The sequence below is a fragment of the Eleutherodactylus coqui genome, chromosome 10, assembly GCF_035609145.1.
Source record: "Eleutherodactylus coqui strain aEleCoq1 chromosome 10, aEleCoq1.hap1, whole genome shotgun sequence".
NCBI lineage: Eukaryota > Metazoa > Chordata > Amphibia > Anura > Eleutherodactylidae > Eleutherodactylus > Eleutherodactylus coqui.
The window spans coordinates 6,993,866-7,007,038 of NC_089846.1; the positions used below are offsets into that span (position 1 = coordinate 6,993,866).

General features: G+C 46.5%; 1 protein-coding gene across 1 annotated transcript in view; it reads right to left on the reverse strand.

Annotated features, from left to right (window-relative positions):
- Window positions 1–13,173, reverse strand: part of LOC136580024 (amiloride-sensitive sodium channel subunit gamma-like) — a 40,400-nt gene that overhangs the window by 24,805 nt on the left and 2,422 nt on the right. The window contains exon 2 of the mRNA XM_066580192.1: window positions 12,422–12,463. Coding sequence (XP_066436289.1) covers window positions 12,422–12,463 — 42 coding nt within the window. The remainder of the gene's footprint in view (window positions 1–12,421; window positions 12,464–13,173) is intronic.

The following is a 13,173-nucleotide window of genomic DNA, read 5'->3' on the forward strand; positions in this document are numbered from 1 at the left end:
GCCACTATACATAGCAACAGAGTATGCTAGGCTGAAAAAAGACAAATGTCCATGTAGTTCAGCCTGTTTCCAATCCCCCTTGTTGATCCAGAGGAAGGCAAAAACCCCAATGAGGCTGTAGGGGGTCAAACTGACCGTTGAGCGGATGCTGCCTGCTTCCAAATTAGTCTCTTAGATATGGGTACCCATAGACGACACAAATGGACAACCACATGCTTTGGGTTGTCAGAGTGAAGTGAAGTTTATTCAGAGTATTACAGAAGTTATAGGGAAAAGTTTGCTGACGTATGATTTGATTACTGCGCATGTCCGAACCTGCTGGACACCTGGACTTTCTTAATGAACAATGCATATCTTTCAAAGCCGTCTCCTTCATAAGCAATGCGTCAATGTCCGATGATAACTGTATCAACAATATGTTCCCAGGCGCTTCTAAGCAAAAGGGAGTAAATTTCTCTAGAACAGAGAGAACGCTGATTACACACACGGGAACATATCCAAGGTCATTATATCTGAGATTTAACATTCTTCTAAGTAAAGAGTGAAATTAATACAAAAACATGCATTTAGCAAAACAGCAAAGAATACAAAATGGAGTCGCTGTAGTCAATGATTAATACACTTATCAATTAAAAAAAAAGGCATAAACGAGAATTAACCCCTCACATTCCCCCGTTTTGGACATGGAGTCAAGACAAGTATGACTCCTAGTCCATAAACACGTGATTCATATCGGCGAAGAGAAAGCTTTTTCAGTACATTTAGAAATACATGAAATTATAACCTTAATTGCTCTATAAATGCATAATAAAATCATCACAACTTGTAATATACTTTGTAGGATCCCCATAAACCAATCTCCTAAACCAGAAAACCAATTGGCAGGGTTCAAAGCACTAAATGTGTTACCCCACCAGCTATCTCTGGTTTCTGAGTTTTCATTTGTCCATGCAAACAGTTCTTTTGACGGAACAGGAACAGCCAAGAAAGGAAAACTAGTGGCACCAGGTGTGTGTACAAGTCCAACAGTACTTGGTGGTGCCTAACAAGGTGGTTTTGGGCATTGTCCCTTTGCACCCTCTCACAAGGGTGAAGCATGGAGTGAAGAGTCCAAAAGTCCATCAATAAACAAAATGTCCTTCATTTTCCTTCTCATGGGGGGGCAAAGGTAGGGCGTGAAAAGTCCATTAGTCCTAAAACAAACAACAGTTCTTTCAACTTTACTAAAGTAGGTGTGGTCAGCAGGACTTGACAGGGCCCTTTGACTCTGGGCCCTAGGGATTTCCGGACACGTCTCTTTACGACCACCCAATCTCCAGGTAGTAGGGAATGAGATCCCTCTAGGTTGTCTGGGCCTGGAATGGGAGAAAAAGACTAGATTCTGGGTTACCATTAGTTGGTCACACAGGTGCTTTACACATCCGGCTACTATGTCATAGCCCTGCTGTAGGGCTTGTGGATGATACAGTCCCAATCTTGGCATAAAGCCAAACAACACTTTCTTTAACTTAAGCGTACCATTTAGTCTGTTAACTTTGTCTAAACTCTGCAGGTGTGAAGTGTGTACCTTTGTTTGAGTCAATCACTTCCGGTATCTCGTATCTGCGGATTACCTCATTCATCAGCTCCTGTACGATTACCTGCTTATTTACTTTGGTAACAGGGTAGGTCTCCGACCTGGAAAGACATCAACAACAACAAGCACGTGGTCATACTTCCCAATAAGTGGGAGCTGAGTGTAGTCAAATTGCAATCCCTGAAATGGGTAGAGTGGTCTAGGCAAGTGTTATGTGGCAAATTTACTTCTGCCCTGTTGCTTACGGCAAAGGTCATGCAAAATTGGACAAGTGATGATGCAGCAACTTACAGGAAACCCAGGAGCCACCCATCCGTGTTCAAGCGTCGACCTCATTGCTGCTTTGAACGGGGTGTTGGATGAGGCAAGCATCGCCACCATGCTGAAGGAGGTGCTAGAAGGCCTGGAGTACCTGCATAAGAACGGCCAGATCCTCAGGGATGTTAAGGCTGGAAACATCCTTCTGGGTGAAGACGGCTCCGTGCAGATCGCAGATTTCGGCGTCAGTGCGTTTCTAGCCACAGGAGGCAACATTGTCAGGAATAAAGTCAGAAAGACCCTTGTGGGCACGCCATGTCGGACGGCACCGGAGGCGACGGAGCAGGCCAGAGGACACGACCTCAAGGCGGACTTCTGGACCCCCGGTAGGTGTGTCTTTCCGTGCATTTGCTGGGCCATCATGGGGCACAGGGACCTTGGTGGGCAAGTTCTGTTGACTGTTCGCCATTCACCGTCCCATTTCAGCTGCTTGTAACTGTAAAGTCTTTTAGCATATCAAAGTCCAATGTTTGTATCAAAGTAATTCAAAGTCCAAGTCCATATCAAAGTCCAAAATTATTGTTAAATTCTTCTTTTCTTCCACGGCTTAAGGGCCGCTGCCTTTGCTGTGTGATCTGTGATGGCGTTGCCTCTTGTTTCTCTGCTGTAGGAATTGGTGTGAGCTTTCCACTTTGTCACCGCTGCACCATTCTTAACAAGCTGTCTGGCCTTCCATGTTAGGCCGTAGTCATGAGCTATGCCAAATGCATACCGGGAGTCAGTGTAAATGTTTGCCGTCTTACCTTCTACCACTCCACACGCCTCAGCGAGGGCCTGTAACTCCGCTTCCTGTCCTGGGACATGCGGAGGCATTCTGCTTTTAGGACATCTTGTTGCGTGACCACTGCATATCCAGTGTGGAGTCGTCAATTACCCTGGTACCATCTACAAAAACAACTCAAAATATACATTATTAACAAAAACTTTCAGTTGACATAAAGAAGAGACAGTGTCTACAATTGCATCTTCCTGGACATGTGCCAGGGGGTACTGATGGACCAAAGGGGCTAAGAGCTTGTTCCTCTGCGTACGTAAGAGTGAGGACAGGGTAGAGGTGTTGCTTGGTCTGCTGCCATCCGACATAAGGTCGGGTGACTTTCAGACCCGGGGTGTATACAAGCCTCACCGGACAGGTGAAGTTTGATACAACCTCCCAAGGGTCCCATCACGCAATTCTCAATATGCTTTCAGGACCTTCCAGCATAAGGAAGCGAGTGAGGTATCGTGACCCTTTAAACATTACCTCAAGCGGTTCAGTTTCTGCCAGCTGAATTGGCACTTCTGAAGCCCCTTGCACCGATTACCGCTAGACAATCAGGCTGGTATTCTATTTCAAATAGATCATAACCTTGTTGTAAAAAGGAAAAAGAAAAAATTAAAAATTTAAAAATAGCTTTAAAAATAGCTGACCTGTAATACCTAGATCACCTATATCTTCTCTCCCCCCCTTTTGAACTAGGGTACTTAATTGGAAGGGTAACCGAGTTCAAAGTAGTAGAAGAATGACAAGAGCACATTGTAGCTGGATTTGATGGGCCAGAAATAAGTGCTTGGGTTGCACTTGCGTGTATATGCTCCGGGTGTCATGGGGGGTGAGGACCACTAGGGGAGTTGGTTCAAGACCAACTCCGAAGATTTGTTAACCATTGCCTGTACTGCTGCCACCACACAAACACATGAGGGAGTTCCTCGAGCCACTGGATTCTGGATAGCATCCAGGTGGCCGTGGTCGTCCCCTGTGCTTTTGTGTTGATACTGTCACCTGGTCAGAAAATTCAGTACAGAAAAGAACGGATGAAGTATAAAAGGGTGAGAGAAAAGAATAAGTAGTTGTATAAGAGCGAAAACAAAGTGGACCAATGGGGGCAGTATGAAAACAAGGCCCAGAAAGGTGCGGAATTTGGCAGCAGGTGTAAGTACAGGTTTGGCCGTCCGTACGTTTCTTCTATAGAACATTCTCTCAGAAACAGTATAATTATGACTTGTTGGCAGGCTGCCAAATTATCAGCACACAGCGCCTACATCACACACATTATGCATTCATTACAGTCTGAACACGGGTCATTAATTCTCATCCGTTCATGCGGTCAAGTCTCATTCAAATATTAGTAAGAGTTCACACAGGACGTAACGGTATGATTCAACTGTAACACACATTTAGCAATTATGCACACGTCCGACCAGTGACAGGACTGACATTTACACGAAGAACAGCAAAAACAGTAAAATTCACTGGATTCATTACGGGTTTCATTCTATTCAAGCAAGCAGGGTTACTCGTTCAATGTTCTCCACTCTAATCTTTTTGGCCTTGAGAGGCACGCATTCCTCTATCTCTCTGGAACAGAACTAAGATTTTTGGAAAACAGCCAGAATATCCAGGCTCCAAACCACACCAATCAAACCTGGACGGCAGAGGAATAGTTAAACGCTCACACAAAAAAAGGACAAAAGACTAAACGTATGACAAAAAATTAGATTACATAACATGAAGACACACAATATTGGTTATTTGTCACACATAATTATTCACAGATTCTACATGAACTTGCTTTATGTCCCAAAGGAACACAAACTATAAAAGAATTCCCTTTTTCTGATAATTACCGTATCCACACGTTTCTCAATCCATCTATTCTAACTTACTTTTACCAACTTTTGCTTATCTCTGAATCTTTGAGACTTTGTGGGTCTCAGATCCCCAAAATTCTAACTTGCTTTGTCTGTCCTTTGTTATTTCTCTAACTTGCTTTTCCATATAGGCATACTCTTTGCCTTAAACATTTCTACTATTTCACATGAATTTTTGAGACAGGATTTGTAGCCCCAGTGTCTATAAGGAAGGGCACTTCCTCACTTCATATGGAAACAGGCTCGAGAGTCTGAGTGCCTCTATCCTCTGTTTCCACGGTAGGGATACTGGGGCTGGATCGCCGGGACTTCATTGGGACGGATTCGGGCGACGCGGCGTTGTCGCTGGGAGTGGCGCCCTGATCTGTCTCCTGGTTACAAGGTTTCTTGGGACAGCGGCAATGCTTGGCCAGGTGGCCTACCTTGCCGCAGTTGTAACACTTGCGTGTTTTGTTGTTGGATTTGTCTTGGGGCTGCACCTTCCCCCCCCCTGGTTGCTATAGTATTTGACCGCCACTGCAGGGCGCTTCTCATCCATAGCAAACCCTACTGCCTTTTTATACAAGTCTCTGGGCTTGGCTTGTCGCCAGTCGGGGGTACATGCTTTTATTTTATCTGCCAATGATGGGCCAATGCCTTGCATGAACGCTTCACACATCATTGGGTAGTACACTTCATCTGCACAGAGGGTGAGACCCATGTCTCTAGCCTTTGTTTCTAGTCTGCCAAAATAGCATTCAACGGTTTCATTCTTTTCCTGTTTACACATAGTTAAAGCTGTTTGTTCGTAAAGGGTGTCGTTGTCCGCATCTGGGACAATGCCAATAAGGTTTTTTTTCTCTTTGGGGCTCTTGTGGTGGAGCTGCAGCGGTACAACTCTGATACTCAGGAAGAATTTCAGAGCTGCTTGCGGTTGGTAAGATCGGGTGCATTCTGGCCGGATCACGCACCGGGGGTGCATACACAAGTATGCCCTCAAACCACGGCTCACAATCCCACCGTTCTACATTTGCCTTTCTACTATATTTGATTATGGCCTCTACTCCTTTATCTAGACCGGCGTCTTTGATAGCTTTCTTGTGTTTTGTTCTGTACTGCCGCCAGAACTCATAGTTGAAAGTTCCTGCCTTTTTAAGCCCTATCAGCTGGTAAACTTTACGGGCTTGTTTATAACTGTCCTCCCCCTCTCTCTCCCTAATTATCTCAATAGGGGTCAAGAAAGTCGTAGACTGTCTGGACCCCATACTAATAATTGGACTTGCCATTTTTGATTTACCCAATCACGGAGTAGTGAGGATGTACAAAACGTCCTCTGGGTAAATCTGGCGGTCGCGATGACCTTTTAAGTCCCTTCTGCCAGGTCGCGGCTGGCAGGACACAAATGTGTACTATGGGCAGGACACAAATGTGTACTATGGACTTTGATGTCCGCTGTCTCTACCTCAGTTCTTCGGGTAGATCAGGACAGTCCCTTCTGCCAAGCCTACGGCTGGCAGGGTATGAATTTTCACTTATTAGTATTATGGACTTTGATGTCCGCTGTTTCTACCTCAGTCCTTCGGGTAGATCAGGACACAGTCCCTTCTGCCAAGCCTACGGCTGGCAGGGTACGGATGTTTACTAGTAGACCTTTTTATGGAGAGAGAGAGACCACCTCTCACCTTTATACGCGGCCTCTGTGATCTTATAACAAATGACAGCTAGGAAAATGAGTGCGGCAGTCAGAGTACAGCAGAAAGTTATCAGTTCAATGGTTCCAGCAGACAGCATGGCAATGTGGGTTCTTCCGTCTAACACGGTTACTAAGAACACCGTAAATAACACAGGCAGAAGTATCCTATACACATACAGCAACAAACCTTCTCTGTCGACACGTGGCTTTTGAAGACAGGGGGGCTCAGATCTTTAAGTGGTAAGTCAAATGGCTTACCTTACACCGGTGTTTTGTAGATCTGAGGTCCCGTGTCCCCTAGTCCGGATGGTCGGCAGGCAGGGTTGTCAGATATTGGCTGCAGGTAAGGAGTTAAATTCTGGCCCTCGTTGGTTGCGCCAAGTAATGTAGGGGGTCAAACTGACCGTTGAGCGGATGCTGCCTGCTTCCAAATTAGTCTCTTAGATATGGGTACCCATAGACGACACAAATGGACAACCACATGCTTTGGGTTGTCAGAGTGAAGTGAAGTTTATTCAGAGTATTACAGAAGTTATAGGGAAAAGTTTGCTGACGTATGATTTGATTACTGCGCATGTCCGAACCTGCTGGACACCTGGACTTTCTTAATGAACAATGCATATCTTTCAAAGCCGTCTCCTTCATAAGCAATGCGTCAATGTCCGATGATAACTGTATCAACAATATGTTCCCAGGCGCTTCTAAGCAAAAGGGAGTAAATTTCTCTAGAACAGAGAGAACGCTGATTACACACACGGGAACATATCCAAGGTCATTATATCTGAGATTTAACATTCTTCTAAGTAAAGAGTGAAATTAATACAAAAACATGCATTTAGCAAAACAGCAAAGAATACAAAATGGAGTCGCTGTAGTCAATGATTAATACACTTATCAATTTAAAAAAAAGGCATAAACGAGAATTAACCCCTCACAGAGGCAGAAGCCAATTTAGCCCTTTTTTGGGGGGAAAAATTCCTTCCCGACTCCATAATGGCTGTCAGAATAATCCCTCAATCAACATTTGAAAAGTTCCTACCTGACTGCAAGCCCCGGATCAACAACCCTGCTGGTTATTTAATGTCTATATCCTGTAATATCATAGCGCTCTAGAAAGACATCTAGTCCCTCTTAACCTCTATGGATTTTGCCATCACCACGTCCTCAGGCAGAGAGCTCCACAGCCTAACTGCTCTTACAGTAAAGAATCCCCTTCTATGTTGGTGATGAAACCTGCTTTCCTCTAATCGTAGCGGATGTCCTCTTGTTACCGTCGCAGTCCTGGGTATAAACAGATCCTGGGAGAGATCCTTGTATTGTCCCCTCATGTATTTATACATAGTTATTTGGTCGCCCCTTAGCCATCTTTTTTCCGGGGTGAATAATCCCAGTTTTGGTGCCTCTCTGGGTTTTCCAGTCCCTCCATTCCATGTATTAGTTTAGTTGCCCTTCTGTGAACCCCCTCCAGCACTGTAACATCTTTCCTGAGCACCGGGGACCAGAACTGTGCGCAGTATTCCATGTGGGGCCTGACTAGGGCCTTATATAGTGGGAGGATAATGTTCTCGTCCCTCGCCCCTATACCTCTTTTACTGCACCCCAAGACTTTATTAGCCTTTGCAGCAGCTGACTGGCATTGATTGCTCCAGTTAAGTCTACAGTCCATTAGTACCCCCAGGTCTTTTCCCTAGCAGTTCCCCATTTAGTGTATATTGGTGACATCCATTTCTCCTGCTCATGCGCAGAACCTTACATTTATCAATATTGAACTCCATTTGCCATTTTTCTACCCAAGCCCCCAGCTTATCCAGGTCCATTTGTAGCCGTACCTTCTCCTCTGTTGTATAGAGGAAGTTAGTGTAGAGGAAGTTAGACTGGCGATTGATGGGCTCCGGCTCAAAAAATCGCCAGGACCAGATGGCCTAACATCTGAGTATTATAAGACCTTCAAGGACCTCTTGAGTCCCCTCTTGACGGAGGTATTAAATGAGTGTCTTTCCTCGGGCACTCTGCCTAGGTCAATGAGGAAGTCAGCTTTGATCATTCTGTCAAAGAGTAAAGATTCAAGGCGTATAGAGAACTGGCATCCCATAGCGCTTCTCAATACAGCCGAGCACTCTGTATGGGGTATGAAGAACGCAGCTGGACCGCTGTGTTCTTCATACCCCGCCTGTCATCAGGGAGCGGGATGAAACAATAGTATCCGCTGTATCCCGCTGTGAATCCCTGATAAGGCTCATCGTCAGCACGCTGAAAGACAACGATGAGCGACGGCTTAACGAAAACTGCCGGATGTCAGTGTAGCTACACAACGATTATCGCTCAAAAGACGGCTTTTCAGCGAAATTTGTGCAATAATCGTTGTGTCTAAATGGGCCTTTAGTCTTTATGTTAGTATGTTTTGTTAGTTGGTATTTATGTTTTGTTTCAGGGGGTCCAGCTGCACTTGTAGTTTGAGTTTCTATAGCTTTATGTTCTTTTAGATATATTGTACTATATATATGTTGAGTATGTGGGGGGGGGGGGGGGGGGTGACTCCGGACATGACTATAAACTGATTTTTACTTTTATTCGTAGATCATGAGCCAGGAGTGAAGGGCCTTATCCTGTATACAGGTATGTTGTTACCGTTTGGTATTTGTGTTATGTTTTCTACTTTTCTAATAAAAGATCTACAGAATAAGTAATGTATGTACACAGTGACTCCACCAGCAGAATAGTGAGTGCAGCTCTGGAGTATAATACAGGATGTAACTCAGGGTCAGTACAGGATAAGTAATGTATGTACACAGTGACTCCACCAGCAGAATAGTGAGTGCAGCTCTGGAGTATAATACAGGATGTAACTCAGGGTCAGTACAGGATAAGTAATGTATGTACACAGTGACTCCACCAGCAGAATAGTGAGTGCAGCTCTGGGGTATAATACAGGATGTAACTCAGGGTCAGTACAGGATAAGTAATGTATGTACACAGTGACTCCACCAGCAGAATAGTGAGTGCAGCTCTGGAGTATAATACAGGATGTAACTCAGGATCAGTACAGGATCAGTAATGTATGTACACAGTGACTCCACCAGCAGAATAGTGAGTGCAGCTCTGGAGTATAATACAGGATGTAACTCAGGATCAGTACAGGATAAGTAATGTATGTACACAGTGACTCCACCAGCAGAATAGTGAGTGCAGCTCTGCAGTATAATACAGGATGTAACTCAGGGTCAGTACAGGATAAGTAATGTATGTACACAATGACTCCACCAGCAGAATAGTGAGTGCGGCTCTGGAGTATAATACAGGATGTAACTCAGGATCAGTACAGGATAAGTAATGTATGTACACAGTGACTCCACCAGCAGAATAGTGAGTGCAGCTCTGGAGTATAATATAGATGTAACTCAGGGTCAGTACAGGATAAGTAATGTATGTACACAGTGAGTCCACCAGCAGAATAGTGAGTGCAGCTCTGGAGTATAATACAGGATGTAACTCAGGAGCAGTACAGGATAAGTAATGTATGTACACTGTGACTCCACCAGCAGAATAGTGAGTGCGGCTCTGGAGTATAATACAGGATGTAACTCAGGGTCAGTACAGGATAAGTAATGTATGGACACAGTGACTCCACCAGCAGAATAGTGAGTGCAGCTGTGGAGTAAATTAGGAACAGCAGATAAAAACTTCCAAATCATCAAAGCATCTCTGTACCTATGGTAAGTAACTCAGAGCTGCGTTCTCTTTCTTCTCTTCATTAGAAGGATGTATTTTAAGTACATTTTAATGAAGTGCAGCCTATGAATAAATAAGGATAATCCTCATGGAGTCCTGACCTAGTTTATAGAGCTGGTGATCAATACGATGGAGATCAGAGGTTCTGCCTGCTGGCTCCGGGGTGGGTGTATGCCATCTTGGCGATTTGTGCAATGACAGAGACCTAAGAACAAGGGGGCCTCTAATAGTGACGGGAACAGCGGAGCGCTCGTTTCCATATATTACAGTCAGTATGATGGACAGTATCCGTGTGCACATGGGAGCTCCTGTGTCAGAGATGGCGGACTGAGGACCGTACACCACAATACAGGTAAATGTCAGTGAATGGAAGCATTGAACACATTGAGCCTCCATCCTATAAAATCAGATTGTTTCAATATCCATGTGTAATCATGTCTATTTCCTGAAACAGTTTCCTTGGCTCTCGGAGGCTCCTTGTCTGTAGTGATCTCTTCTTCCGCTTGTAGAGCTTGTTGACCACTAGACGCCTCTACGACGCAGAGAAGAGATTTCACCCATTACCAGAGGGGGCGCATTATTGGGATGGGAGAAGCTGGATAGTCGTATCCATGCATTGTCCCCCACTGACTGCTGTGACCAGTGGATGGGGGAACACAAGGTGGCCAGACTCAGAGCGCCCCCTACAGCCCACTAGTAGAGGGGAGCATCTGACCAGACTGTTAGGAGGTGTTGGGACCAGTGGATGAGGGCACATAAGGCGACCGGGCTAAGGACGCCCCCTACAGGCCACCAGTAGAGAAGACAGTCTGCCCAGACTGTTAAGGGGTGTTGGGACTAGTGGATGGGGGTACACAAGGTGACCGGGCTCAGGACGCCCCCTACAGACCACCAGTAGAGAGGAGCAACTGACCAGACTGTAAGGAGGTGTTGGGACCAGTGGATGAGGGCACACAAGGTGACCGGGCTCAGGATGCCCCTACAGACCACCAGTAGAGAGGAGCGTCTGACCAGACTGTTAGGGGGTGTTGGGACCAGTGGATGGGGGCACACAAGGTGACCGGGCTCACGATGCCCCCTGCAGACCACCAGTAGAGAGGAGCATCTGACCAGACTGTTAGGAGGTGTTGGGACCAGTATACGAGGGCACACAAGGTGACCGGGCTCAGGATGCCCCCTGCAGACCACCAGTAGAGAGGAGCATCTGACCAGACTGTTAGGAGGTGTTGGGACCAGTGGATGGGGGCACACAAGGTGACTGGGCTCAGGACGCCCCCTACAGACCACTAGTAGAGAGGAGCATCTGACCAGACTGTTAGGAGGTGTTGGGACCAGTGGATGGGGGCACACAAGGTGACCGGGCTCAGGACGCCCCCTACAGACCACCAGTAGAGAGGAGCGTCTGACCAGACTGTTAGGAGGTGTTGGGACCACTGAATGAGGGCACACAAGGTGACTGGGCTCAGGACGCCCCCTACAGACCACCAGTAGAGAGGAGCGTCTGCCCAGACTGTTAGGGGGTGTTGGGAGCAGTGAATGGGGGTACACAAGGTGACCGCGCTCAGGATGCCCCCTACAGACCACCAGTAGAGAGGTGCATCCTGCCTCTGCTGTGTAGCGGCACACTGCCCCCTGCTGGTGTGATGGTCTGGGGGGCCATGGCATACGACAGTCGGTCCCCCCTAGTGGTGGTACGAGGGACAATGACAGCTCAGTGATATGTTCAGGACATCCTGCAGCCACATGTGTTCCTCTCATGGCGACTTCTAGCAGGATAATGCTCGGCCGCAACACAAGGGGGTCCCAGGAGCCCCCACAACATTGTCACACTTCTGTGGCTGACCGGTCACCAGATGTATCAGCAATAGAACATGTATGGGACCATCTGGGACACCAACTTCCACAGCCTACGAGTTTACACGATATGCCCTGTATACCTGTATACCTCCATGCCCCTCGTATCACATCTTGTATCCAAGCTAGAGGCGGTACAACAGGGTACTAGAGCCTCCATACCCGCCTGTATCACATCTTGTATCCAAGCTAGAGGCGGTACAACAGGGTACTAGCGCCTCCATGCCCGCCTGTATCACATCTTGTATCCAAGCTAGAGGCGGTACAACAGGGTACTAGAGCCTCCATACCCGCCTGTATCACATCTTGTATCCAAGCTAGAGGCGGTACAACAGGGTACTAGAGCCTCCATACCCGCCTGTATCACATCTTGTATCCAAGCTAGAGGCGGTACAACAGGGTACTAGAGCCTCCATACCCGCCTGTATCACATCTTGTATCCAAGCTAGAGGCGGTACAACAGGGTACTAGCGCCTCCATACCCGCCTGTATCACATCTTGTATCCAAGCTAGAGGCGGTACAACAGGGTACTAGCGCCTCCATGCCCGCCTGTATCACATCTTGTATTCAAGCAAGAGGCGGTACAACAGGGTACTAGAGCCTCCATGCCCCCGTATCAAATATTATCGGCTATACTTACCCGTCTTCTCCCGCGGCGCTCCGGCTTTGCTGTTCCTCCGGGCTTCGTTGTAGAAGATCATGTTACCAGATATCATGTGACCGCTGTAGCCAATCGCAGGCCGCAGCATCACCGTTCCCAACTCCTGGCATTATGGCGACCAGGATGTGAGTGCTGATGCCAGAACGGGTAGTGATGCTGTGACCTCTGATTGGCTACAGTGGTCAGGTGATCTCCGGACAAACACCAAAAAAGACAGCGGGGCTACATCCCTGCAGCAGAGGACGAGTAGGAACAGCTGATTCTGTTATTTCAGCACTGTTGGTGGTACAGGGAAAATGCTGTCCTGTTATCGGAGTACCCCTTTAAAAGAAAAAGAGAGAGATCCCCCCCCTCCTCCCCTTTGGGCCCAGCGGCGGCCTGTTAAGGCACATTCGCCAGGAGTATTTTATGTCCATATTGTGTACGTATTTTTTACAGACGTAATACAACAACGCCGATTTGCATTGGGGAAATCAGACCTACGTTTTTTTTTGGCATATTAACCCCTCGGTGATGGAGCTTTTTTGTTTTTTCCTATTTTTGGTTTTCCTTCCCCCTTTTAAAAAATCATAACTCCTTTATTTATCCATCGATCCAGCTGGATGAGGGCTTGTTGTATTTATCATTGGTACTATTTAAGGAACCATAAAACGTACTGAAAAACCTTTTAAAAGTGAGAGAAATTGAAAAAAAATTAAAATTCCAACATCTTTCGGTTTCTACGGCGCACA